The 27,371-nt window shown below is 61.4% G+C and overlaps 1 protein-coding gene across 3 annotated transcripts in view; it reads left to right on the top strand.

The window, feature by feature from the left end:
* The first annotated feature begins 8,830 nt into the window (after positions 1-8,830).
* The window catches only part of AACS (acetoacetyl-CoA synthetase), a 43,665-nt gene continuing 25,124 nt past the window's right edge, over positions 8,831-27,371 (top strand). Inside the window, exons 1-8 of one of the 3 annotated variants that reach the window (XM_070065725.2) lie at positions 8,831-9,088; positions 14,134-14,237; positions 15,436-15,556; positions 18,860-18,973; positions 20,566-20,663; positions 25,837-25,951; positions 26,139-26,220; positions 27,063-27,210. In XM_070065725.2, coding sequence (XP_069921826.1) covers positions 8,956-9,088; positions 14,134-14,237; positions 15,436-15,556; positions 18,860-18,973; positions 20,566-20,663; positions 25,837-25,951; positions 26,139-26,220; positions 27,063-27,210 — 915 coding nt within the window. In that variant the 5' untranslated portion in view covers positions 8,831-8,955. The remainder of the gene's footprint in view (positions 9,089-14,133; positions 14,238-15,435; positions 15,557-18,859; positions 18,974-20,565; positions 20,664-25,836; positions 25,952-26,138; positions 26,221-27,062; positions 27,211-27,371) is intronic. The other 2 variants (XM_070065724.2, XM_051838785.3) reach the window with 2 other exon arrangements.

The raw sequence follows: 27,371 nt of genomic DNA, 5'->3' as shown, positions 1-27,371 counted from the left end.
GTTCATGTAAATATTAGAAAGAACAAGGCAAAGGTGAAACCAAATAAGCAAAAATGGAAGGAAGGAAGGGAGGGAGGGAGGAAGGAAGGAACTTTTTTTTTTTTTTTTTTTAAGACTTAAATGCCCCAAATGTCCGGGAAATGCGCACTAGGCACACGGAGCAGACCGCGGGCCCGCAGCTTCTGCGGTCGGCACCGGGGGAGCTCCGGGAACGGGGGTGGGGTGCGGGGATCCGGGCGCGCTTTGAGCAGGGGCCGCCGGGGGCTTCGTTTCCCACAACAGCAGGTGCAGTGAGTGCCCGGCCGCTGGCTCCTTGCAGGCTCTTGGCTCCGGCTGGGACAGGGCAGGGCCGCGGTGTGCGTAAGCGGGTTCTTTCCGCCTCTCAGCCGGGCGCCAGCGCGACCCCCGAGGGCCTTGTGCTTTTCATCACCCTTTTCTTTGGAAGCCTGGCTCCTGGAGAGAGCAGGTTAAACTTGCCTAAGAGGAGACGGGAGCCAAACCAAGCCAGAGGGTGCAGGGTCAGCTCGTCGGGTCACTTTTTCTTTGTCCTGTCACGGGCAAGCAGGCCGGCACGCGGTGCCACGCTTCAGAGGGCCGGCTCGTGGGACCCGTGGCTGGCAATGGCCGCTTCACCCCTGGCATGGGTGCCGAAGCATTGGTGCTCCCTGGAGCCAATTGTTGGTGACGCAGAGTGGCAGGTGTCATGCAGAGCCGCCCGGAGGGTCTGCCGTGAGCCAGTGGCGGCCATCCGAGGAGCCACAGGGCACACGGTGGAGCCCCCAGCCCCCAGCAAGGGAGGGAGCAGGAGGTTTGAAAGAGGAAACCAGCGGATAATCAAGATGATCTAGCCCTGTGCTGTCCAGAGTCCGGAGCCCCGAGGGTGGGGCAGTGGGCTGGCGAGGGAGTGGCGTCCAGGGCAGGTGATCCCCGTGGAGGTGGACCGGTGGTGGACAGCTCACTGGCCCAGTTACCAATTCACAGAATTTGCAGCACTGTTCAGATTTCCTCTCTTCCCAAAAGCAGCGTTGCTGGCTGAGTCCCCTTGGTTTAGAGTCACTGAATAAGAACCCATGTCTTGTGGTCTTGTGCTTTATCTCTGGCATGAGAGAAGACACTGTCACACGCCCACACACAGCGTTCTCAGCCGCCGGTCTGCCTGGGGAGGGGGGAGAGGTTGGGGGAGGGGTGCACTGTGCCTGTCATGATCACTGTTGGCGGCCTGGGCCCTCCCAGGCTTCAGTGTCCCTCAAAAGCGATGTGTGGGATGATTGAGCTCCGAGGGGCGCTACGGGGCCCTCTCTTTCCTGGCCTCAGGAAGGAACCTGCAGTGTGGAGGGCCTTTTGGGGTATCTGTGTCACCCACACTTCTTCCTGCGTTTGCACCACAGGTCTTTAGGGAGTGCCCCTCTGTGCCAGCTTCTACGCTGGACGGCACGAGTCTCCCATTCCAACGGGTACCAGGTTGCACACGGGTGCACAAAGCTGGCAGGTGTTGACACTGCAAGGAACCCCTGGAGGGGCTGTCCTTTAAAGAACAGACACATAGCACACGAGATCACGGATCTCAGCAGACGAGATCACATGAGATCACAGATCTCAGCAGACGAGATCACAGGGTCTCAGGATCTCAGCAGACGAGATCACATGAGATCACGGATCTCAGCAGACCAGATCACAGGGTCTCAGGATCTCAGCAGACGAGATCACATGAGATCACAGATCTCAGCAGATGAGATCACAGGGTCTCAGGATCTCAGCACACGAAGTCACAGGGTTTCAGGATCTCAGCAGACGAGGTCACAGGAGATCATGGATCTCATCTCAGCAGACAAGATCACATGAGATCATGGATCTCAGCAGAAGAGATCACAGGATCTCAGCAGAAGAGATCACAGGATCTTGGCACATGAGATCATGGATCTCGGCACACAAATTCACGGGCGATCACAGGATCTTACCACATGAGATCACAGGGTCTCAGGATCTCAGCACACAAAGTCACAGGGTTTCAGGATCTCAGCAGACGAGGTCACATGAGATCATGGATCTCAGCAGACGAGATCACATGAGATCACGGATCTCAGCAGACCAGATCACAGGGTCTCAGGATCTCAGCAGACCAGATCACAGGGTCTCAGGATCTCAGCACACGAGGTCACGGGAGATCACAGGATCTCAGCAGATGAGATCACAGGAGATCACAGGATCTCCGGGGGCCTCTCCAGCCTGGGTCCGCCCTCCTTGGGCAGAGGACATGGCTGCAGGTCTGCCTGCTGCTGCCTCCCAGGGCTGCAGTAACAGTCTCTATCCTCACGGTCCGGAGGCCTGAGGCAGAGACCTGGGGGCAGTAGGGCTGCGCTCCCGCCCTCCAGAGGCTCCGGGAGGGTCCTTCCTGCCTCTTCCTGCTGCTCTGGCCCTGGCATTCCTGGCTTGGGGCCGCATCACTCCCGACTCTGCCTCCACCTCCCCATGTGTGTCCTCTGCCGCTCCTACGGGGGCACCTGTCATTAGATTTGGGGCTGCCTCAGTAATCCATCACGGTCTCCTCATCGCAGGAACTTCACTCTGGTGGCATCTGCAAAGCTCTTCCCCACGTAAGGCCACTGTCACAGATCGCAGGTGCTCACGCCCCTCGGAGCACCGCAGTGTCCTCCGGGTCTTTCTCCATACGTGTATTAATGTGTAGAGAACACACTCTACGTTCCAAGAAGGAACTATTTAAACACAAATGGTGTCTTGTATTTTTCTACAAGTAAATGTTCTGGAATTTGCTCGCTCCTTCTCAGTCATCTCTTTGAGAACGATGAAGCTTATAGGTCAACTTTTTTTTTTTAAAAGGATTTACTTGAAAGGCAGAGCAACACAGAGAGAGAAAGATACAAAGACAGAGATCTTGCATCAGCTGTTTCATTCTCCAAATGGCTGAAGCCAGGAGCCAGGAACTCCATCCTGATCTCCCGTGTGGGTGCAGGGGTCCAAGGATTTGGGCCATCTTCCACTGCTTTCCCAGGCCACAGCAGAGAGCTGGATCAGAAGTGGAGCAGCCGGGACTCAAACCGGTGCCCATGTGGGATGCTGGCGCTGCAGGCGGTGGCTTTACCTGCTATGCCACAGCCGGCCCCTCTTCCTTTCAAGCTATGATTGTATGAAGCATGCAAAAGACTGGACATAGTGAAGAGAGTTCAGAGACTCGAGAGCGCACATTGTGTGCTTGCCGACCGGCACCTTAAAAATTCCTCCCTAAACTCACCCCTCTTTTCCCTGGGAGGAAACCCACGTCCAGAATGTTGCTTAGTGCTTCTTTGCTCGTTTCTGTGTTTTTCTAACGCTTGTCTTCCTAACAACAACTTTTTTCGGATTTGCCTGCCTGTGACCTTTGTATAAAAGCAAAGCCATAGTCTGCGTGTGCTGTGGCTTCTTTGTTTTTTTTTTGTTTTTTTTTTTTTAAGTTTATTTTACTTATTTTGAAAGGCAGAGTTATAGCAAGAGAGAGAGAGAGAAGGAAACTCTTCCACCCATTGGCTCATTCCCTAAATGGCTGCAATGTCTGGAGCTGGGCCAGGCCAAAGCCAGTTCTCCCACGCGGGTGCAGGGGCCCAAGGACTTGAGCCATCCTCTGCTGCTTTCCCAGGCACATTAGCAGGGAGCTGGATCTGGAAGTGGAGCAGCCAGGACTTCAACCCACGGCCACGTGGGATGCTTGTGTGGTGGCGTAGCACCAGCCCCGGCTTCCTTGTCCAAGCTGCAGCTCCTTCAGAGTGTTCCAGTGGGTGACTGTCCCCCGCTTCCTTGTCCTGCTCCTGTTTGGGGGTGGGCTGCGTGGCCTCATCTCTGCTTTTCCAGTGCTGGGCAGAAGCCGGGTGGGGAGGCCGCCTGAGCTTTGAGCCATTGCTGCAGGTACATCTGGCGCATGGTCACCCGCACCCCCACTACGTCCACCACCCCTGCAGCGCGCAGGGCGGGCTCCCGCAGTCACCCCAGGAGGCCGGGCAGGGACGTCTCCAGGCACCGCAGCCCCACTACGTCCATCACCCCTGCAGCGTGCAGGGCGGGCTCCCGCAGTCACCCCAGGAGGCCGGGCAGGGACGTCTCCCTTTGGTCTGAAAACCTAGGGACCCGGCTGGGCTGCAGCGGGGAGCAGTTCTTTGCCTTTCTTCTGGCCGTGCCCAGCACAGCCTGAGGGGCCCACAGCTGCTACTGGGGACTCTGCCCACCTCACGACCTCTGCTCCCCTCTCTTCTCCCTTCAGCCCACTTCCAGCCCTGTGGTTGAGACTCAAGCAGAACCAGGCTGGTGCAGGAACTTGTTCTCCCAGAGTCTGCGCCCAGCAGGCCTCGCGTGACCCCGCCGCATGTCCTGCCAGCTCTGCCTTCCAAGATGACTGCGGCCACAGCCATCAGCAAGTTCCCATGCAGGTCATAGTGAATCCGTAGCGAGGTTTGCAGGTCGAGTTCCACGTGCGTGTGGGACCCCCTCTGGGATCCTTGCTTGTGCTGCATCCCCGCTCCCCAAATCCAGCCCCACTGTGCGACCACACAGCAGCCACGATACAAGACGTGAGTCACGTCACTCAAACCTGCCCCATGGCTTCTCATCACAACTTTCACGAAACTTGGAGTCCTTAGCCTGTGGCCTCCCAAAGCCTGTCTGGCCATGCTGTACTGACTATGCCACGTGTGCTTCAGGCCTCTGCACTGGCTGTGCCCTCTGGAAGGTTCTTCCCAAAGACCAGTGCTGGGCTGGATGCCTCACTTCGTGAGGTGTCGGCTCATGCTGACTTCATCAGGGGGTTCCTACTCAACCACGTTTTGTTTTTTGAAAGCTTTATTGATTTATTTGAAAGGCAGAATTAGAGAGAGACACAGAGATCTTCCATCTGCTGATTCGCTCCCCAAGTGGCTGCAACGGCCAGAGCTGGGCCGCTCGGAAGCCAGGAGCCAGTAGCTTCTTCCAGTCTCCCATGCGGGTGCAGGGGCCCAAGCACTCGGGCCGTCCTCCACTGCTTCCCAGGCCACAGCAGGGAGCTGGACTGGAAGTGGAGCACATTTAGGATGCCGGCGCTGCCGGTGGCAGCTCTGCCTGCTGTGCCAGACCACACTTCCAAAACACCCACTGCACCACCAAGCATGCTGTCTTCCCTTCTTTTTCGAACTGGAAAAAAATATATAAATTCATGAGTGTCCCCTTGACCCCCACTGGCCAGCCGCCATCATGGGAGATCGAGTGTGCGATGGTCTGTCTGTCTTTCCCCTCCAGCATCAGATTCGGGGGCAAAGGGTTTGTGCTGGAGCAATGCACGGCACACGGCAGTTGCTCCATAAACAAACACGTGGTAAATGAATGCATGAATTGATAATCTTTCTGATAGGAAGCCAATTCAGGGAGGCAGAATTCTTGGGAAAACATGGCCAAGAGTTTCCTCTTGACCTGCTCTCACTGTTTGGCTTAACTCTCACACATTTGGGAGCCCGTGGGGGTGGTGAGCAACAAAAAGAGGCTTTGAGCCGAGCGCCGGGACTGGCCTGGATGCCCCCGCCTGTTCACGCGCTTGGCAGTCCGTAAATCTCCGCTGTGACTGCCTGGCACGTAGGCACTGCTTCCCAAACTGGAAGATTTGGGTGGACAGAGACCGAGTAGGAGCAGAGTGCAACCAGCCGGGCGGGCTCTGTGGGCGGAGGAAGCACACACCGTCGCTTCTGAGGGGTGGGGGCCGGTTCTGAGCCCCTCCCGAGCATTGCCCCGGGAGTCCGATGCCGCCAGGGCGTCTGACTTTCCCAGCAAAGCCCCACATCCAGATTTTAATGTGAAATCTCCTACTTTACAAACACAAACGGGGGCCGGCGCTGTGGTGCAGCAGGTAAAGCCGCCACCTGTGACGCCAGCATCCCATATGGATGCCGGTTCAAGTCCCAGCTGCTCCTCTTCTGATCCAGCCCCCTGCTAATGGCCGGGGAAAGCAGAGGAAGATGGCCCAAGTGCTTGGGGCCCTGCACCCATGTGAGAGACCTGGAAGAAGCTCCTAGTTCTTGGCTTCGGCCTGGCTCAGCCCTGGGCATTGAGGCCATCTAGGGAGTGAACCAGTGAGTGGAGGATCAGTCTCTCCCTCTCTCCTTCAAATAAACAAATAAATCTTAAAAAAAAAAAAAAAAAAGACCACTTGCTTGCAGTCTTTGATAGAAGCTGCTGGATTTTAAGACCAGGGTTCAGGTTCCATCCTACCTGCCCCGTGAATCCTGAGACACGGCGGCGTGAGAGAGGGGCCCTGGCATTTCCTAGCCGTCACTGGTGGCTTCCTGCCCTGGGCCAGGGGCCCTGGGCCGCGGCACGTGGGTGATGAAGGCTCCCAAGTGAACAGAAGGCCTCGTAGGTGAAGGCGCGAGCGAGACTCCTGGAGCTGGCTTCAGCCTGCATGCTGTGGCAGCACGGATAACAGCTGCACTGGCTATAGTCATGGCGACCGCTCTTGCCGATTCGGCCAGAACCCCAGGACTGGGCTGCCTTTCCCCTTCTGCTCCCAGGGCCACGGAACCCCTGCTGACGTGCCCTGCCAACGGACCTTGCTCCAGGAGAGAGAGGACTTGGTGTGCATGGCCCCGTGTGGCAGAGCAATAGTGCATCGTATAGGATCCCATCCAGCGTGTTTATTCCAGTTATAGCCAGGCTCCCTCTTCCCCGCGCTGATGCACGTTCCAGTCCAGCCTGAAGTCCGCTGAGGCCAGCACGGAGCGCCTGGGCTCGGGCTCGCGCCTGCTGCTGCAGACTGTGACCCCCGCCCCTGTCGCCGTGGTTTCCCGCTCTCCCCCTAGACGGGCGCTCTCGCCTCAGCACTCGGGCTTGTTTGCCTGCATACAGAGAACCGTGCTTCCAGAAGAGGAGGGTGAGAGCGCTGCCGGCTGGTGCTCCCGGCTGGTGCTCCTGGCTCCCACCTCTTCCCCGCCTGCGGACTGGGCCTTGGTGGGGGAGGGGAGAGAACTCCTCCTTGTCTGCAAATTCGCATGCCCTGCCCAGGGAACTGCTCTGCTCTGAGTGGGGCACACTTTGCTTCCCCTCTCTGATCCTGTTAAGAAGGCCATGGGTGAGGCAGGGCAGTCTGGCAGCGTGCCAAGGGGGTGAGTGCGAGGTACCCAGTTACGCCGGCTGCATGAATCCAGCCTCCCCCACCCTGTGGGAACCCACTGGTCAAGCCGGCTTCCCACACCCCGTGTGGACTTGCTGCCTTGCCCACAGGCAAGCCCAGGCCTTGCTGAGAGAATGTTCATTTCCCCAGCTCCTACCGCAGGGAGAACCTGCAGTGGTCCCGTGGCCAAGTCTTCTGCTGGGAGGGAGTTGTCACTCTGATGTTCAAGAACAAACAGAAACACACGGAGCTCTCAAGGCCGGGTCCCTTCTGCGTGGAAACGGACTCACCCCTTCACCAAGGAGACCGCCTGGGCACGAGGGGCTCCAGGGGGCCTGAACTGCGGGGTCAGGCCAGGGAGGGGCTGAGCGGGAGTCGGGGGTTGCCCGTGTCCCAGCCGCGATTCGGTGGCATAGGTGGGAAGTTGCTTCACGACTCCACTGTTGCCACAAACAGCCTGGGGAGACCACTGGGTTGCTGTGAGAGCAGATGAACCCAGTCGGGAGGGGGTAAATAAAACCCTAGAACATGTCCCGGGCGCCGCCACCCTCATCTCTCTGAGGTCACCATGGCCCCTCTGCCCCTGAGGACTCGCTGTGGCCTGACGCATCGGCCAGTTCAGCCCCACGGGTGTCAGGTGCGCCTGGGGGCCCCAGCCAACCTCCCCCGCGCACACGCCCGCGCCATGGATGAGGCCGCGCGAGGGGCCCTCAGCAGGTGTGGAGCCCGGGGCCTTGGACCGCGGAGCTCCCAGAACCGTGAGTCGTCTACACCGCAGCAGGTGGATTCTGATCCCAGGGACACTCAGGGCATGCCCCCCAGCCCCAGCCTGCCGAGGGGCTCACCTTTCCCAAGCTGCAGGCCAAAGTCCGCAGTGGCCTCCAGGGGCCCCTGCGCCCCCTTCGCTTCCCTGCCCTCCTTGGGGGTCTCTCGGGGCCTGAGCACTGGCTGTTCCCCTCTGCCCTGGAAGCTGCCCCCTGGACATGGAGAGAACTCGAAGTCGCCTTTCCGGGGGGAGGGGGCGCCCCTGCCCCTCCTCGTTCTTTGCCTAACACCCAGCACCCTTGATGACCCTGTGGGTTGCTCTGCTGCGCTCCCGGGGACATCTTCAGGAATTTTGTGGGAAACTCAAAGGATGAAAAAAACGATGCTTGTGAAGAGCACACGTTTTTGGGGAACAAAATAAACGTGTCATCCATTTCGCACGGGTTTCGGCCGGCGTTGTGCGCACGCTTTCCCGCACCTGCGCTGGCGGCCGCGCAGGGGAGCGGGCTCTGCGCCCCCGCGCCGCGGCGGGCTCTCACACCGCAGCCCGCTGAGCACAACCGCGGACACGCGGGATCACAAGCTAAGTTGATTTTGGAGCTCCAGTCCAGGCCAGGTTCCCGGCCAGGTTGCTTCATACTCGCGTGTGCACCCACCCCGGAGAGCCGCCCGCGTCCGCAGGGAGACGCCCGGCCCCGCGAGCGCGCGCACGGGGGCCCGCAGCCCGCGGGGCAGCAGCCTGGGCGCGCCGCGCCTGCGCGCACGCGCACCCCCACCCCCCGCCACCGCGGCGAGCACTCTTTGCGCCGCGCGGCCGGCGGAGGGTTACACGCGACGGGGCGGGGCGCGCGCGGAGGGCGGGGCGTGCGCGGGGCTGGGCGCCCGGGTGTCCCGCGGGAGGCGGCGGCGGCGCCGCCTCAGTCGCGCGCTCCCCGCCGTCAGCGCCGCCGGCTCCGCGCCCCGCGCCCCGCGCCCCGCGCCGCCCCGGCCCCGCCGCCGCCGCCGCCGCCCCCTGCCCGGCCCGGCCCCGCCGCCCCCTGCCCGGCCCCGCCGCCGCCCCGGCCGCCGCAGCCATGTCCAAGGAGCCGCGGGCCGGGCGTGAGGAGATCATGGAGTGCCGGGTGATGTGGGAGCCCGACAGCAAGAGGAGCACGCAGATGGACCGCTTCCGGGCGGTCGCGCGCGCCGCCTGCGGCCTGGCGCTGGGTGAGGCGCGCCCCCCGCTGCTGGCGTCGCCGTCGGGGTCCCGGGTGTCCGTTTTCCCGCTGTGGGGTCGCGGGGGCCGCTTGACCCGGGGGCTCTTCTCTCGGGGGCGTAGGGGGCGCCCAGCTCACGCCGGCGCCCCCCCCCCCCCCGGCGAGGGCCACCCCTTGGATGGCCGTCGAGTCCTTGGCCGTGCTCATGGGGTCCCAGCCTCCAAGCCGGGGTTCTCAGTCCGGAGAGCCTCTGACGCGTGTCCATCAGCAGTTCCGGGGGCCCGGAGGGGTGGCCCGGGGCGCCCTCCTGTTACTGGGGTTGACCCTGGGCAAGGACCGCTTGAGCCAGCGTCCGGCCCCCTGGCGCACGCCTGTCCGTCCGGAGGGGGCGCGGAGGCCTCGGGTCGGGGCGAGGGCCACCCATGTGCTGGCTCCGAGGGCTCCACCCTGCTGCCCGGGCATCCTCAGGGGTTTTCTGCTGATCCAGGCTTTGAGCGCCCCCGCCCTCAGCCGCGTGTCTCTCTGGGGAGGTCTCCCTCCCAGAAGCGGCCAGCCCCCTGCCCTGCCCGGGAGGCCGGCTCAGCGGCCTGGTTCCCTTCCCTGCCAGCCCCGGGGCTTTCCTCCTCCTTAACCATTGGTTTCCTGCTTCCTGCTTTGCTGCCTCCGGCCGTGCCACGGAGATTTGCAGGCGCAGGTGTGGCGTGTGGCTTAGTCGCTGCCGGCTCAGAGACTCTCAGTGGTTCCTGTTGACCAACCGACTGGCACCTGGCAGCTCCAGGCACCCACCCCATCCCCACCCCGGCCCAGTGTCCCTTCCCTTGGCAAACCCAGCTCCCTCCCTCCCATGGGAGCTGGATGTTTGAGTGGTCTCAGGTTGGGTGGTTGGATGGGGGTGAACAGGAAGGCCCAGGAGGCCATGTGTCTCGAGAGGGGGGTGTCACCTCCTGCTGTGCCCCTCCTCTTAACTGCGTGTCTGTCTCCCCTGCCAGCAGTGATAGGGTACCCGTCTCCTACTCTTGTCTGCCCTGGTGCTTTGCCAGTTTCCCCGAAGGGCAACCCCGTGAGGTGGGCAGCACCCCCTTCCTGGGTGGGACGTGGTGAGAGGAGTCTGGAATCTGAGCACCTGGAGTTGGAACTGGCTCTGCCCCTTCCCCTCTGCTCAGGAACAAGTGTAGAGTCCCCCGGGCCTCCGCTTCCTCATCTGTAGTCAGTCATCGGTGGGTAGGAGGGCACCCTGGGGTGGCCTGGCGCTGCGCCTGGTCTGCAGGTGGCAGAGTGCACACTGGCAGCCCCAGCCTGCCCGGCTTCCTCCTGCCAGGCTCTTGGACTGGTGGCCCGGGGTCAGAGCTGATCCCTAGACACACTGTTGAGTTGCTTGCATTGATTTTATTTTTTTAAAGGTTTATTTATTTGAAAGGCAGAGATACAGAGAGGCAGAGAGAGAGGTCTTACATCCCCTGGTTCACTCCCCAGATGACCGGAGCTGTGCTGATCCGGAGCCAGGAGCTTCTTCCAGGTGTCCCACGCGGGTGCAGGGGCCCAAGCACTGTGCTTATCTTCTGCTTTCCCAGGCCACAGCAGAGAGCTGGATCAGAAGTGGAGTAGCTGGGACTTAAACCGGTGCCTATATGGGATGCTGGCACTGCCGGCGGCGGCTTTACCCGCTATGCCACAGTGTCGGCCCTGAGTTGCTTGCATTTAAGAGTTGAGAGACCACCGTGAAAAGCAAGCCTTCCAGCTTCAACAGATACCCTGCGGTGTGGGGTCTGCCCCCCGCCCCGGCCGGGTGGGGTGTGAGCTGTTTCTGCCCTTCGTCCTCCTCTCACTCCACCCGCCTCTCCTCTCCCGCGGCCGACCCCACTCAAGTGCCATCTTCTGTCCTCCGCCAGGCGCACGTGGACCGGCCTTGCCGTTTCATGGCTGGTGAGCACTCTCATTGCTGAGAGACAGCGGCTGTGTCCGTGAACATGTCCCCGACCGTGGGTCGCTCACAGCTGCCGTAGAGGGTGCACACAGGGAGCAAGGCAGGCCTGGAGGGAGGGACCTTTCTGCCCTGGCCGCCCTCCGTGAGCCCGGCTCGCAGACCAGGAGGCTTCTGTGCCTGTGTCTCGGGAGCTACGCGTGCCCCCTTTCCACCGCTGGAGAACGTTGCTTTGTCCTGTCCTTGCTTCCCCCGGTCCCCTTGCAGGCTCGGGAGTGGCGTGCACCTGCGTGACGCGAGGCCTCCTGCAAGGACGTGCCGTGAGGAGCAGGCCTCTGTAGCCAGGGGGCAGGGAGGTGGCCCCGGCTTCAAAGGACATGCCTTTTGGAAGGACTGTGCCGAGTGGCCTGCGTGCCACAGCGCAGATCAGCTGTCTGCGAGCAGCTGGGGTGGAGCTTGCCAGCACACGAGGCTTGGCCCCTGCTCTGAGACAGCCCCGGCGTGGTTAGCGGGAGGCTCGGGCCAAGACGGTGCTGCCAGCCAACGCCGGGCGTTGGGAGGACGCCGCAGGTTGGTGTCCGCGTCCTGAGTACCCCGTGGAGCGCTGGGGTTAGCAGAGAATGCTGTCCCAAGAACTGAGTGAGGGCCAGTGGTGCAGCCACCGCTTGGGAGGCCCACATCCCGTATTGGAGTGCCCAGTTCCAGTCCCGGCTACTCTCTTTCCTATCCAGCTTCCTGCCAGCGTACCTGCGAGGAGATTGGGATGGAGCTTTCGGCTGCTGGCTTCCGCATCAGTCTTTTTTTTAAAAAGGAAGGTTGCTGGCCGAATCTTTAGCTGAGAATTGGAGGTGTAGGTGGGCCGACATCTCACAGGTGGAGAGAGGAAGGGGTGGAAGCCCGGAGGGTGGCGGGGACCAGGAGGGGACAGGTAAAGCCAGTGTGCAGTGTGGGCTGCTGGGTGGCAGGGTGTGAGTTCAGGCGGGGGCATGAGAGCAGAGGCCCACAGGCCGGCCTACCGCTTGTCTGAAGCCTGGTACTGGATGACGGCCTGGCTGTAGGCCCACACTGCTGTCCTCCGCAGGCGGCTCTGCACGTTTGTTCCCTGGATTCCCGGAGCTGGCCACCTCTCCCTCAGGGTGCTGATGGAGGACACACTGTTGTCTTGGGCCTTGGAGGGGCCTTGTGCCCGTGCTCATCTTCTGTCAGCTGGAGGCGGGGTCTGTGGCTGGGGTGCTGGGAGAGAGGGGCTCCTCTCCCAGGGTGAGAGGTGAACAGACTCCTCCTCCTCATTCCCTGCGTCCGGGTCTTAGCCTTGCGTGTGCTCAGGCGTCCTCCCATGAGGCGTTCCTGCAGGCCCTCTGGGTGATGCTGACGGCAAACCCCTTCGGGCATGCTCTGTGTCATTCTCCTCCTTTCCTGGAGGAAGAAAGTTTGGCCAGAGAAAGGGAAGGGTGCGTCCGAGGTGCCCAGTCAGAGAGGCACCTGTGACCCAGGACGGCTGACCTCCGGAGCCTGTGCCTTGTAACCAGGGGTCCTCGCGGTCTGTCTGCACAGCAGCCTGTCCCCGTGTGACAGGTGACAGCGCTGAGCTCAGGGAGAGGAAGCAGACGAGGTCAGTCCCCAGAGGGGCAGAGCCCAGGGTCTCAGGTCATCCATCCTGACCCTGCAGCCCAGGGCAACTGCTTCGATTTCCCAGGAGGGAGCAGCAGAGTGTCTTCCTGAGCAGGCCAGGCCAGGTCCCTCGAGTCGGTGCCGGCCTGGGCTCCCAGCCTCGCCATCCCTGGCGTTTCTCGTGCGTGCTTGCTCAGCCCACTCCATGGCTCCCGTGGCGGCACTGGCATCCCTGCTCCGGGCCATGCCAAGGCAGCTGCACTCTGTTCCGTGATCCTGGCCGGCTGCCCTGGGAGCTGGCTCCCGTGCACGTGGCGTGATCTTCCTTCCTGCTGCACCTGCTGCCTCCCGCGCGCTCTGGCCAGGCCTCTGGTGTTTCTACAGCTGAGGAGGGCATCCTCCGAGTGTCCACACCCTCCTCCTGCCCCAGCCCTCAGTGGGCAGGATCAGGGAGCCTGTGCCGTGAGCGCCAGGGGTCAGCAAGGGCAGTTAGGCTTTTTGTCCCCACCAGCCTCTGCCTGCATGGGTCATCCCTGGGGCCCTGCATAGAAGGGCGTTGAGTGTGCTGTGCCCCAGTTGCAGCGGAATACCATGCGGCTGCAAAGGGCGGGGCAGCTTTTTATGCTCTGATGCAGGTCTGTAGTGAGGAGAGTAAGGCGGCCTACTCCCGGAGTCTTGGGGAAGAGCGCGCGCGCGTGTGCCGGTTTTTGTGGGGGGGGAGTATTTAAATGTCTCGCCGAGCCCAGTGGCCACGGGAGGCTGTGCATGAAGCCAGTTGCTGGTTTTGTGTTTGGGAGTGCACGTGGATGTGTCTCCTGCCTGGAACGTCCCAGATAGAGACGGTCCAGAGAGGGCAAGGGGCTGCCGTCCAGTCCCAGTGGGTGGGTGTTCGTGCAGGTGGAGAGTGGAGTGCTTGGCCCAGGTGTGAACTCTGAGGAGGGACGTTGTTACTGTGCCTCCTCTTGTAGGTCTGTGATTCTGAGATGTCTGAATGTGTTCCTAACTCAGAGGTCAAAATAAACAATCCAGCCGCCCCTTCCCCCGCCCCGTGTACTGACCTGGGACGTGTGTCACAAGCTGCCGGTTAGGAGCTCTGGGCCCGCCAGCCTGTCGCCCCAGCTCTCTTCAGCGCGTGGGGTACAACTGCAAAGCCCACCTGTGCCCTCATGGCCGTGTCCCTGTTCTGACCATGCCGTACAGGTGCTCGCATCGTTCTGAGAGCAGCCACCAGACGGCCGCCGTTCATCAGCCTCGTGCTGCAGGGGCTGAGGGCACTCGGCCAAGGTCGCTCAGCTGGTTCGGGGCTGGGCCAGGGCCGGAGCCCGAGTTCGTGGCCTGTGCCCCGTGGCCAGGCCCTCTGGGGACTGGACGTGGTGGGTTGGCCTCAGTGAGAGCCGAGCCCCCTCCTCCCGGGGCCGCTGCTCCCCAGAGCTCTTGGCTCACTCGGGCAGCTCAGTGGACCTCCACGCCTGCCTTCCCAGCCCTCCTGAGCCCCGCGCCGTCTCGTTTGGTTTCGTTTGCAGAGAATTACAACGACCTATACCATTGGTCCGTGGAGTCGTATCCCGACTTCTGGGCGGAGTTCTGGAAGTTCAGCGGCCTTGTCTTCTCACGCATGTATGATGAGGTGAGGCTGCGTCTCAGGGTGGAACGTGAACTCGGGGGACACGGTCCTGTCTTCCTCACAGCAGTGGTGCGGAGCCGTGGCCCTCGCAACTGGCGCTTGCTGGGGTGGGCCGCGGGACCTCTGCCGCGTGTGGCCCCAGCCCTGTCCTGGGAGCTTGCGTGGTCCTCAGCAGAAGGGCATAGCTGTATTTTTTTTAAGTTAAAAAATATTTAATTGTGATAAAACACACTTAGCATATAACTTGCCATCTTAACCATTTCATGTATAGTTTGGTGGTGTTAAGTATGTGTATGTTGCTGTAGTTTTAAAACCATTTGTGCTTCCATTATTATTTTTTTTTTTTTTTATTTTTTGACAGGCAGAGTGGACAGTGAGAGAGAGAGAGACAGAGAGAAAGGTCTTCCTTTGCCGTTGGTTCACTCTCCAATGGCCGCCGCGGCCGGCGCGCTGCGGCCGGCGCACTGCGCTGATCCGATGGCAGGAGCCAGGAGCCAGGTGCTTTTCCTGGTCTCCCATGGGGTGCAGGGCCCAAGCACCTGGGCCATCCTCCACTGCACTCCCTGGCCACAGCAGAGGGCTGGTCTGGAAGAGGGGCAACCGGTACAGAATCCGGCGCCCCAACCGGGACTAGAACCTGGTGTGCCAGCGCCGCTAGGCGGAGGATTAGCCTAGTGAGCCGCGGCGCCGGCCCCATTATTGTTTTAAACTGGAGTTCTGAGTGCTTTTCAACTCTTACATGGCTGATCAAGCCGTGCCCGAGGAAAGGGAAGCCTGTATTCAGAGCCCTGTGCTCTGGGATCGTCTCCTGGGGACACACCATCCTGGAAGGTTCATCTGTCTGCACTTGGCCAAGAAAACAAATCCCAGCTCCCGAGGAAGACAGCAGAGGCGGGGCTCCAGCGCTCGCCTGGCCGGGGAGGGCAGGGCCTGGCGCGCCGCAGGCTGTGTTTCCTTTGTCTCCGGCATCTTCCCTAAGTAGGCTGCTTGGTGAGCGATGTGGAGAGAGGAGGTTGCCGGGGAAGCCTAACTGTGTGCTGGGGCTGCAGCCTTTGGGCGGGTTTCCAGTTCAGCGTGTGGGATGAGCTGGCTGGGCTTTGGGCCAGCGAGGCAGCGGCTTCCTGGGTGGCGTGATCGTTGTATTCTTTCACGATGCCGATCACAGGTGTGCACATTCCTGGTTTGCTGTCACCCCCTGCAGGTTGTGGACACGTCAAAAGGGATCGCGGACGTCCCCGAGTGGTTCCGCGGCAGTCGTCTCAACTACGCGGAAAACCTGCTGCGGCACACAGAGAATGACAGGGTCGCCCTCTACGTGGCCAGTGAGTCCTGCGTGCAGGCGTCGTGTGTGTGTGTGTGTGTGTGTGGGGGCTCCGCCTTCTGGGGGGCCCGCCCACACACCCTGGGGGTGGCCCTGTGCCCTCCCGACACCATGAGGACTTCTGTTGACTTTGTTCTCAGCTGTGTGGCCCTGTGTCATGGGAGAAATGGGGACACTTAATGTTAAGGACTCGCTTGGGTTAGTGATGGAACTGTGGCCAGAATCACTACTCATTGGCCTCCTTCCCCCCCCCCCCTTTATTTATTTTGTAAGATTTATTTATTTATTTGGAAGAGTTACACAGAGGAGAAGCAGAGAGAGAGAGAGAGAGAAGGAGAAGGAGGGAAGCCTTCATTCCCCAAATGGCTGCAAGGGCCTGGGCTGGGCCAGGCCACAGCCAAGAGCCTGGAACTCCATCCATGGGTGCAGGGGAGTTCCAAATGCTTGGGTCATCTTCTGCCTTCCCAAGTGCGTTAGCAGGGAGCTGGATCAAGGTGGAACAGCTAGGGCTTGACCGGTGCCCACATGGGATGCTGGTGTTGCAGACAGCAGCCTAACCAGCCATGTCACAATGCTGGCCCTGTGTTAAGCAGCTTCGGTGATATAATAAAGGAAATGTTTAAATACACTTTTTAAAAAAATATTTATTTTATTTATTTGAAAGAGTTACAGAGGGAGGTAGAGACAGAGGGAGAGAGGTCTTCCATCTGCTGGTTCACTCCCCAGAGGGCCACACTGGCTGGAGCTGCGCTGATCGAAGCCAGGAGCCAGGAGCTTCTTCTGGGTCTCCCACGTGGGTGCAGGGGCCCAAGGACTTGGGCCATCTTCTACTGCTTTCCCAGGTCATAGCAGGGAGCTAGATTGGAAGAGGAGCAGCCGGGACTAGAACCGGTGCCCATGTGGGATGCTGGCGCTTCAGGCCAGGGCTTTAACCCGCTGCGCCACAGCTCTAGCCCCTAGGGTTTTTCTTAATAAGGAGCTAATGTGGTTTGCTCCTTGATTGAGTTTTTGCTAAAGCTGAACATTTATTACACAGTAATGATGTTAAAAAGTGACATTGACTTTATCTAGTATTGTTAGTATTTGAGGCATCTCACGTACGGAAATCTCTAGGTGGGTGAGCTGTTGGCCTCTGAGTAATGGAACTGTACCCACTTTTTTTTTTTTAAAGAGATTTATTTATTTGAAAGGCAGAGTTACAGAGAGGCAGAGAGAGAGAGAGGTCTCCCATCTGCTGGTTCACTCCCCAGATGGTCACAACAGCCAGAGCTGTGCTGACCCGAAGCTGGAAGCCAGGAGCTTCCTCTGCGTCTCCCATGTGCGTGCAGGGGCCCAAGGACTTGGCCATCTTCTACTGCCTTCCCAGGCCATAGCAGAGAGCTGGATTGGAAGTGGAGCAGCCAGGACTGAACCAGGACCCTTATAGGGACGCTGGCACTGCAAGTGGTGGCTTTACCCACTATGCCAAGGCGCCAACCTCTGTACCCATTCTGGAAATGGAATGTTTTATGATGTTGTTGGGAGGCCCACTCGAATGGTGGAGACGCTGAACCTTCTGTGTTCACAACTCAGGCCTTGCATTGTTTGAAAAAAATTTTTTTTATTTGAAAGGGAAAGCGATGGAGGGGGAGACGCAGAGAGAGAGGTAGATAGATAGATACACTGTCCACCTGCTGGTTCACTTCCCAGCTGCCCCCATCAACTGGGGCTGGGCCAGGCCAAAGCCAGGAACCAGAATTCCATTTGGGTCTCCTTCTCCCACGTGGGTTCAGGGGCCCAAGCACTTGGCCGGTCTTTGGCTGCTTTCCTAGGCAGGGAGCTGGATTGAAGTGGAGCAGCTGGGACTTGAACCCAGTGCTGCCAGCCCATCTGCGTTAGCCCTTCGTGGCAAAGCTGGTGGACAGCTTCCTGCACTGCATGCTTGAGCTCTGGAGAGCCGAGTTCAAGTTACCGAGCCTTCTTGATGAGAGCAAATGGTGTGGGTGGGAACCTGGGAGAGGGGAGGCGGAGGTGGCCACAGAAGTGACAGGCAGGTGTGTACGTCAGCAAAGGGGAAGAAGCCTGGGTCACAGCACAGGGATTAGGGTGCTCATCCTGGAAGCGGGAGATTGTGTGTTACAGAACCGGAGGCGGTCAGCGTGCAGGAGACACGTTTGCATCCGGGGCGTGGTCGGAAGAGCAGCACACGCAGGTGGTTCTCCCACACCGTCCCAGCAGCGGCCTTGTTTGCATTTTTGACCTCATGCTGTGGCTCAACACCGCAGGCAGTACCCGTCTCGCGGTTTCTAGGCTCACACCCTGAGAAGCAGCCCAGCAGGGCGGTCTCAGGAAGCCCTGTGCTGTCAGCCCCAGATCTGACTGAGGCTGGGGGCTTCCCGCGCAGAACGGGGCGCCACACAGCTGGGTCGCACCACGTGGACCCCTGGGCTGCCCGTGTCCTGGTGCAGCAGCTGGCTTCCCCTAGAGAGCGCCACGTGGCAGGTTCAGTGTGTATTTTTGGCCAAGGCTCAGAAGTCACTCTCATTTCTAGTGTCACCTACCTGTGCAGAGTGGGAGGGGCTGTGGGAGAGTGGGAGGCCCAGGCCAGGGTCCTGGGGGCTGCCGTGGGCGCTGGCACCATGCCACCCTCATCCGTCCTTACCATCCGTGGCCTGAGAACGGTGTCTCACTGCTGCAGTGTCTGTCTCTTTGGTCACTAGTGAGGTTGTTCATTTTATTGTGTTTTTCTTGCGCTTGTCAAAGTTGTATTCCGAGATTTTTCAATACCTTTGGGATCCTAAAAGTGCTCAAAACCAAGCCAGAGCCGAGTGGGACTGCGCAGTAAGAGAGTGAGTCCGTGAGGCGTGCCTTAGCTCAACCGAGCCCCGCTGGAGGCTGCAGAGGAGAGCTTGGTGGTCGCCGGGCGTGGCAGGGACGGGACGGTGACTGCAGGTCTTTGTGCTGCTGGAGATGTCCTGTGCCTCGACTGTGGTCACAGGAAGTGTGTCAGAAGCAGGTGTGGCCATGTCAACCTCCCAGCTTGGACGCTGCACTGCCGTTACACACGGGGTGACCTAGGGAAGCAGGTGTAGGGACACAGGGCTGCCCTGTCCTGTCTTTGTGGCTTTGTCTTCGTTTCAGAATTACAACGCACAACCCAAGTCTTGTCATAATAAAAGCCCTCCTGATAGGATGTCTTCCACCGCGAATTCCGCTCCCAAGTTCCTCTCCTGGGCACCAGAGCTGCCCGTGTCTTGCCTGCATGCGTGTGCTGCCTGCGTTCCCGTGGTGGCCCTGCCGATGACCTGTCCTCCTCTGTTCCCAGGGGAAGGCAGAGAGGAGATCATGAAGGTGACCTTTGAAGAGCTGCGGCAGCAGGTGGCTTTGTTTGCAGCAGCAATGAGGAAGATGGGGGTGAAGAAAGGAGACCGGGTGGCCGGTAGGTGTTTCTGATGCTTGGGAGGGTGTGGGGGTGGAGTCCAGGGCGGGATGACTTGCTGGAAGGGGGAGGTGACTTTGGAATAAGGAGGAGCCCAGTAGACTCCCGCACAGCCCTCTGGGACTTTAGCTGTACAGGGAAGCCTCAAAGGCAGCGACGGAAAACCACTGGCGAGCACCCTAGTGTGTAGCCGGGGATGCTGTTTCGCTCCCTGCTTTGTCCCTGGGCCTGACACAGTTACAAGAGCATCAGGGGTGCGGAGTCAGTGCTGGTTGGTGGACTAAGGGAGGCTCATTTAGGAGCTAGCCCTGCTGTGGGGGACAGGGTTGTCCAGGCAGCGGAAGCAGCCCGTGCGAAGGCCCAGTGGCCAGCGGGATAGAGGTGTTTGCAGGGGCCCAGGAGCTCTGTGGGGCAGGGTGTGGTGAGCAGGGCTGGGGCCAGCACTGGGCCTGATCCCAAAGGGCCTTGCTCCCTTTCCCTGCCCTCCCCCAGCCATCCCTGGCTCTAGGGCCTGACACCTTTGAGACACTGCCGCTTACACAGCCAAACCTGAGCCGCGGCACCACAGTCGTAGCCTGCCACGTGCTGGTTGCCGGTGCATCCCCCGGGCTGCCCCGTGTGCTGGGGCCTAGCAGGGGCCATGCCTGTGAGCCCAGAGAAATGGAAGTGCAGGTCGTTGGGGCCGAGCGGGGGCAGGGGCGTGGGAGAGGCTATCTCGGGGCTGCATCGTGCCCAGGTGAGGCGTTTGGCCGTGGCCTTCTGCTCCCTGTTGCCTTGTGCACAGGTGCTTTCCCCTGCAATGTTTGGAACAACCTGCTTCCTGCCATGATGGTCTGTGTCCGGGGACGGAGGCCTGGGCCTGTGCCGCCCACCCAGGTTCACGTCGACTGCACTCCTGTGTTCCTCGCCCTTGCCCCTCTCCCTCTGCCCCTCTGTCATCTGTCCACGCAGCCCTCACTTCTGCCAGCCAATCCACCTGCAAACAGCTGACACGCAGGGCAGGGTAGAGTGACAGATGAGACAGGCCCGGTCCCTCCACTCACGGGGGAACCAGACATTAAGCAGCGGGCGCAGGCTGTGCCTGTGCAGTTAGGGTCAGTTTGGTGAGGGAGAAAGCACTGTGTTTGGCAGGTGGCTGGCACGGGGGCCGTGGAGAAGGCTTCTGAGAGGTTTCGTGTGTGAAGAGCTGGGGGTCGAGTGGGTGCCGCTTGTGTGGGAATGTGTTCAGGCCAAGCGACGGCTGTGCCAAGGCCCTGAGGTGGGGATGTGTTCAGGCCGAGCGGACAGCTGTGCCAAGACCCTGAGGTGGGGGCGCTGAGAATGATGGAAGCACTGGGAGAGTGAGGTGACCAGAGCCCCGAGAGTAGGGGTGCAGAGAGAAGAGGCCAGGCCCAGAGCAGGGCCATTGGGCACAGTGACGGAGGGGGCGCTGGGAACAAGCGAGGCCAGTGGCAGGTGAGTCCTCCTGGGTGGTTAGGGGCTGGCCACGTGCCCTGTGTGGTCCACGAGCAGCCCCCAGCCCCCCCACTGCCGTGGCTCCTGGCATGCGCCTGTGGGAGCTCGCTGCCCCAGCACTCGTGTCCTCCCCACAGGTTATTTACCCAACAGCGCGCACGCTGTGGAGGCCATGCTGGCCGCAGCGAGCATCGGTGCCATCTGGAGCTCCACGTCCCCAGACTTCGGGGTGAACGTGAGTTGGGGACCAGCCCAGGGTGCTGCTGGGCCTGGGAGTGTCCTGGTGGGGGAGGCGGAGTTTCCAGGCTGGGGAAATGAAGGCCCGCCTGGCTGCTGTGTCGCTGGGCTGGGGTGCGGGGCTCCGGGAGGCAGAGCCAGAGAGGTTGAATGGAGTTTGCAGCCAGGCTGGACCTTCCTTCGTGCCGTAGTCCTGATGCCCTGGCAGGTGCCATGCATGGCCGTTGCTGTCATTGAGGCCCAGAGCGATCCTCATGTCTCCCTCAGCCACGTGGACTCCCTGAGTGTCCGTGCTCTGGGCCGCCTCGCCTGGGTCACTGCTGTTCCCTTCCTTCAGATCCGTGCTGCTGGGTGTGTGCTGGGAGGGCAGCCCCTGCGTCCCGTACCCCTCAGATGCACCAGGATCCTAGCGTGTGGCTGGCTGCCCAAGCAGCCCAGGCAGGGCCAGGAGGCACGCACCGGACTCCACTGTGGCTGCCCAGTGTGAGATGGACAAAGAAGCAGCAGACCCTCCCGGTCTCCCTCCCCAGCCAAGGGCAGAGCCTCAGGCATCAGGGGTCATCTGGGGGCACATGGGTGTCCCTGTCCCTGACTGCCCTTTGGTGCCTGTTGTTCCTGTTCTGGGTCGGGCCCTGCCCTGTGCATGGGCCTGTGAGGCCTGGCGTGTGCTCCTGGGCCCAGCACGTGTCCTCAGTGCCCGTGGGTTCCCCACTGGGGCCAGCGATCCCAGGTGGTCTGTGGTGATTGGCACCTGGGGGTCAACGCTGCTGCGGCCATGGCATTGGCACTGCTGGGTGCTGTAGCGGATGTGTGAGCTTGCCCGCAGGCCAGCAACCTTCACACGAGGGAGCTCGGAAACGCCTGTCCACTTGGCATGGGTTTTCCACACACCGTGCCGAGGAGGAGCCAGGCTGAGGCCCAGCGGAGGGAAGTAGCGGCGGGCTGAGGGCTGCTGAGTGCGGGACGCGGGGGTCGCCCCACCGCTCTTTGTGCACGTGGCCATGCTGAGTCTCCTGCAGCTTCCTGCATCCTGTCCCAGGCCCCCTCTCCCCAGGACCACCCCGGTCAGCGGGGTCCCTCCCAGCCCCAGGGCCCTCTTTGGGGGCTGCCCAGGTGGCTTGGGGCCAGCACTGTCCTCTGGGAGGGTCCAGTAAGGTCAGGGCCCCGGGGCACTGCCGCCTGTGGGTCCCTCAGCAGGTCTGAGCTGTGCTGTCTGGAGTGAAGGGAAGGCCTCAGAGGACAGGAAAACACAGGGCTCTGTGGGCTCAGAGCCGCGTCCTCGCGTGGCGTCCTGGGGTTGGGAAGGGTTAGGTGAGCTGAGGTTACGGGTTGGGAGGTGGTGCTCCAGGAGTTAAATCGCAGCTGCTCGGCCTTGAGGCTGTGTGGTTTGGGGAAACTGGTGGCCCTTGGAGGTGCCTGTAGCCTGGGCTGGGGAGTGGGCCTCTGGCCTGTGCCACCTGCCCCGTGGCATCCAGCCAGCTGGGCCGTGGTCCCTAGCAGATGCCACCACGAGAGGCCACCCCTCGGCTCCCTTGCAGCGGGCTCCGCCTGTGTCAGGAGGGCCCAGTGCCAGGCCGGGCTCTGGCGCATGGGCAGCGCTGGCGTTCCTTCCCGGCTTTGGGTTTCCCAGGGTTTCTGGAATCCCGGCTGTGTCTGAGGCTGCCGGAGGCTGCTCAGGTGCGCGCCCTGCTGTTGCAGCCACTAGATGTCAGCGCAGCTCTGCGCTTCCCGCCGTCTGCCCACAGTTCTGGGTGCCTTGCTCTGCCCCGTGTGGGGGTGGGGCCTCCCTGCGGGTGGATTCACCTGCCCCGTGACTGTCCCTGAGTGTGTGTGCTGTGAGGCACTGCCCGAGGGGGCAGGGAGGGCTGGGGCGTCAGTCGTGGGTTCACGCTCGGCGGTCCCGGACTTCCACGCGGCCCCGTGCTTTCCTGCTGCCCTCCCACAGCCGCCCTCCTGCTGCTGCCGCCCGTGTCCCAGCGCTGGGCTCAGGGCATCACCAGGTGGGCTGAGGGGATGTTCTGTTCTCGGGTCCCCGGCCTCCCGGCCTCATCAAGACCTCCACCCTGCATGTCGGTCCCCTTGGTTTTCCTTTCAGCAGGCTGGGCCCTCTCCCTGGAGCTTGGGCGCTGGGCTGTTCTTGTGGACGCCTGGTTTCCCGGGACGTTCTCTGCCCCCTTCTAGGGCTCCTCCCAGCTGCTCCCGAGCCTCAGGCTTCCCAGCAGGTCTGATCCTTCCCCTCCTGGGCTACACTCCCCCTACCCAGGGCCATGTCCGAGGCATCCCCCCGCCCGGGGCCATGTCCGAGGCATCCCCCCGCCCAGGGCCGTGCCTGCACCGTCCCCCGCCCAGGGCCGTGCCTGCACCGTCCCCCGCCCAGGGCCGTGCCTGCACCATCCCCCCGCCCAGGGCGGTGCCTGCACCATCCCCCGCCCAGGGCCGTGCCTGCACCGTCCCCTGCCCAGGGCCGTGCCTGCACCATCCCCCGCCCAGGGCCATGCCTGTACCGTCCCCCGCCCAGGGCCGTGCCTGCACCGTCCCCCCGCCCAGGGCCGTGCCTGCACCATCCCCCGCCCAGGGCCGTGTCCGTCCCTTGCTTGGCATAGCCTCTCCTTTGTTTCTTCCTGGCTGAACCCACTTGTCCTTGGTGCCCAGCTCCAGGAGTGCGTGCCCTGCGGCTTTCTGGGGGTCCAGCCTGAGGTTTTGTCTCCCCCCACCCCGATTCAGTCTCCCAGGCATCTCAGCTCCCATCTCTTCTACCCCTTAGTTCACTTTTCAAATGGCCACACAGCCAGGGCTGGGCCAGGCTGAAGCCAGGAGCCAGGAGCTTCTTTCAGGTCTCCCACAGGGTGCAGGGGCCCCAGCACTGGGCCATCGTCCACTGCTTTCCCAGGTGCATTAGCAGGGAGCGGGATGGGAAGTGGAGTGGCTGGGATTATGAAGTCAGCCTGTTACTTTAAAGAAGAGGAAGGGGCCCGGGGCCTTCCTGTACCGGTGCCCCTGCTGCTCTCTGCTCTCCTCGGGCAGAGCGGGTACGGGGGGAAAGATTTCCCTGCAGGACGCGGCTGGCGAGGTCCCTGTGTTACCGTCCTGGCTGTGCCCGCAGGAAGCATCCCCTCCCTTTCTCCTCGTTTCTGGTGCTGGAAGCCCCAAGACCCCACGCAGCCTGTGTGAGTGTTCATCTCTGGGGCGGTGCTCTGTTCCGGCCTCCCAGGCCAGGAGCCGGGGGGGAAGCCGGGGCCCTGCCCTCCCTGCTCCTCCTCCTGTGGCTTTGCTCTTCGGAGTTGTAGCCGTGATAGGCAGCAGCTGCCTACTGTGCTGTCTCCTCCTCACCCCGCAGCAGATCAGCGAGTGTCCTCTTTCCTGTCCCCTGGGGACTGCCCCTCAGCGACCTTCTCACTCATTCTGTTCCCGTTACGTGTGTTCAGCACGTGTTCCTGGGGCTCAGCCCTACTCCGTCTGCTCTGCTGAGGTTGTGGGTGGCCGAGGGGCTTCCGGGCGGTTCTCAGGGACTTGCTATGTGGCCCTCCCCCTTGTCCGCAGGGTGCAGTGGCTGCCTCTGCTGTCCGCGCATTCAGCTGGGCTTTGGGGGCGGCTGTGAGTGGTGGGGCTGGTGTCCCCCGTCTTTGCAGGGCACTCTTACGCAGACTGTGGGCCCGCCCCCATGTGCCAGAGAGGAAGTTCCTTTCCTTTCCAGCTCATTTAAGCTCTTTGAGTAGAAAAGGTGTTGGAGTTTACTGAAAGCTTTTAAGATAATCAAGTGGCTTTCACCCTCTGGTCCAGGTGCGGCATAGCTGTGGTTCCTGTGGCTCCCGTGGCTCCCACAGGCTGTGGTGGCTCCCGTGTGGCTCCCACAGGCTGTGGTGGCTCCCGGTGGCTCCCACAGGCTGTGGTTCCTATGGTTCCTGGTGGCTCCCATGGGCTGTGGTTCCCATGGCTCCTGGTGGCTCCTACAGGCTGTGGTGGCTCCCGGTGGCTCCCACAGGCTGTGGTAGTTCCCATGTGGCTCCCACAGGCTGTGGTTCCTATGGTTCCTGGCGGCTCCCACAGGCTGTGGTGGCTCCCGTGTGGCTCCCACAGAGGCTGTTGCTGTTTGCAGGGATTTGCTGGTGTGGCCTGCAGTTCTGCTCCCTGTTGTCTCTGTTGGGGGAGAGGCCTGGCCCTGCCTGCCCTCTGCCCCTCCCTGGAGCAGTTTTGACAGCTGTGGTTGGTCTTCCTTGGTCTTGGTTTCTGATTTCGTGCCTCAGTTTATTCATCTGCAGCGTGGGAACAATGGTTGTGCCTATGGAACTGAGCTCCGTCCGTGCCTTGGGTGTTGATACTAGATCCCGTCAGGCCCTGCCCTCCCAGGCCTCTCAGGCTCCCTCCTTTATCTTAAAGTCTCTTTGCAAACCAGCCTCTTACTAAAAAGGACTCACTAAATTAGGGAGTCGTGTCACTGGCTCTGAGGGTCCCGATCCCTGTGTAGACAGTGTCATGGTGTTCAGGCTCATCTCTAGGGTTTCCCCAGGAGCCCCGGGCCCTGAGAAAACAGTCGCCACCCTGCACCTGGCCCCAGGCTGCCTGAAGCCCACTTCGCTGTTAGCAAAGCCCCAAAAGGACACGACGTTGCTGGCCAATCAGAGCAGAGCTCTGGGCGCTGCCGCGCAGGCAGGGCCTGCACTGGTGCTGCACACGCACCTGTCCCCGACTTCAGCCTGTGAGACCTTCACCCCAAGCCTAGCGGCCTGGGGACTAAGCGGTAGTGGCTCCACTGCCTGCCCCAAGCTGTGGGCATAAACACCCGCTGTCTCCACCACCTCGGTGTGGGACCCAGGGTTTGGGGGTTCCGCAGCCCCGAGTTGAGGTCACTCTGAGCGTCAGAGGAGTGACTCCTAGTGCCGAGCTCAGGGCAGCGCCTGGGTGGGGGTCTGGGTGGTGCCGACACAGCTGTTGTATTTTAGGCCATGCCTGTAAATCCTCAGGCATTTCTTGGCATGATTGTCGCCCTTGGCTGCCAGCTGTGCTGTGGTTGCTTTCCTTGTCGGTCACGGGTGCCAGGGCCGCAGGGCACCCCCGGCCCAGGCCTGATAATCCCGATGATGCCTCGGCCTCTGCTGGAGCACAGGGTGCAGTGGCTGCTGGACGTTCTGCCTTTTGTGTGACGTGTGATGAGCCCACCTTCCCACTCGCAGGGTGTCCTGGACCGGTTTTCTCAGATTCAGCCGAAGCTCATGTTCTCTGTGGAGGCCGTTGTTTATAACGGCAAGGAGCACAGCCACATGGAGAAGCTGCAGCGCGTGGTTCGAGGTGCGTGGCCCTCCCCGGGGTGCGCACGCGGGTGGCAGGTGCAGTGCTGGAGCTCCCAGGAGCCACTGCGGCTCTCGGATGCAGCCAGTGGTAGCCGTGCCCTGGGGGAGCCTGTTGCCTTTTGTAAGCGTGCCAGCAGTGCAGTACTTTGTCCTGTAACCCCTGTTTCCTCCTCCCCTCCTCTCAGGGCTACCAGACTTGGAAAAGGTGGTGGTGATTCCCTACGTGGCTGCCAGAGAGCAGATCAACATCTCGAAGATTCCAAACAGGTACTGGGCACAGCAGAGGCTTCTGCGGTCCTCCTAGGGCGCGGGTCGGGAGAGGAGGAGGTTCAGTGAAATCGTTTCATAGGGGGGTGCCGTCCACCTGCAGAGCAAGTGCCCCCCGGCCCCCGCCAGTGATGTCAGAACAGCAGACAAGGCCCTAGGACCCTTACTCTTCTGCCCGGGGCCCCTCCCTGTGGTGGGCTTGGGTGGGGCCACATCCAGCTGCCTGGATTGGCTATAACAGTCCCGACGGACAGTGTGCCTGCTGAGAGGGGGGACAGGAAGTGCCCAGGCTTGAGAGCTGGCCGCTCTGCTGTAGTGAAGGTGCCCACGTCACCCCTCAGGTGGCTCCCGGCTGCTCCTGTCTGCTGGGTCGGTGGGGTGGTTTCTTTGGTGGTCACCAGTAGCCAGGAGTTGTCTTCCTTGTTCTTGGACACATGTCCCTGTCTTGTTGTAAACCCCAGGACATGGCAAACTGCATGGCCATCGGTATTTGTGTCACTGAAGTGGTGTCAGTGCAGGACGGGCATCTCACGCCATCTCTTCCCTGCGGGGAGCCGCCCGATCAGGCCCACCTGGCCGAGGCTTCTCTGTGGGCGGTCATCGCAGACAAAGTGCTTGCCAGTTAGGTAGCAAACGAGTTCTGGTGGCTGGAGGTGGCCTAGTCGCTGTGGGTGAGCTCACCATGCCCTGGGGGAGTACCTAGCATCCCCCAGGGAGACGCCCTTGGTGCTGCGACTCCTCTGGTCCCTGTCTCCCTCCCAGCCTGTGCACTGGGGAGGCGGGGACAGTGTGTGGGGGGGCATACCCCACCGCTCACCCTCACGTCCCCGTTTGGGTTGCAGCGTGTTTCTGGACGACTTCCTGGCCACGGGGGCGGGCGACCACGCCCCCCAGCTGGAGTTTGAGCAGCTACCCTTCAGCCACCCCCTCTTCATCATGTTTTCCTCGGGCACCACGGGGGCGCCCAAGTGCATGGTCCACTCTGCTGGGGTGAGTCGGGGCTGCGGGCTGCTGGAAAGGGAGCAGGCTGGGGTGGGGACGCTGCGCTGGCACACTGTCGCCGTCCCCCGGAGCGCGGCATGGAGCTGGGGCTGCCATGATGCCTGCAGCGTGGTGACAGGAGGGCTCCCCAGGGCACGGCAGACTCAGCG

This window comes from Oryctolagus cuniculus, chromosome 21 (assembly GCF_051225735.1).
Source record: "Oryctolagus cuniculus isolate XC-2025 breed Fujian yellow rabbit chromosome 21, ASM5122573v1, whole genome shotgun sequence".
Classification (NCBI taxonomy): domain Eukaryota; kingdom Metazoa; phylum Chordata; class Mammalia; order Lagomorpha; family Leporidae; genus Oryctolagus; species Oryctolagus cuniculus.
This window is presented reverse-complemented; position numbering and strand designations above follow the sequence as displayed.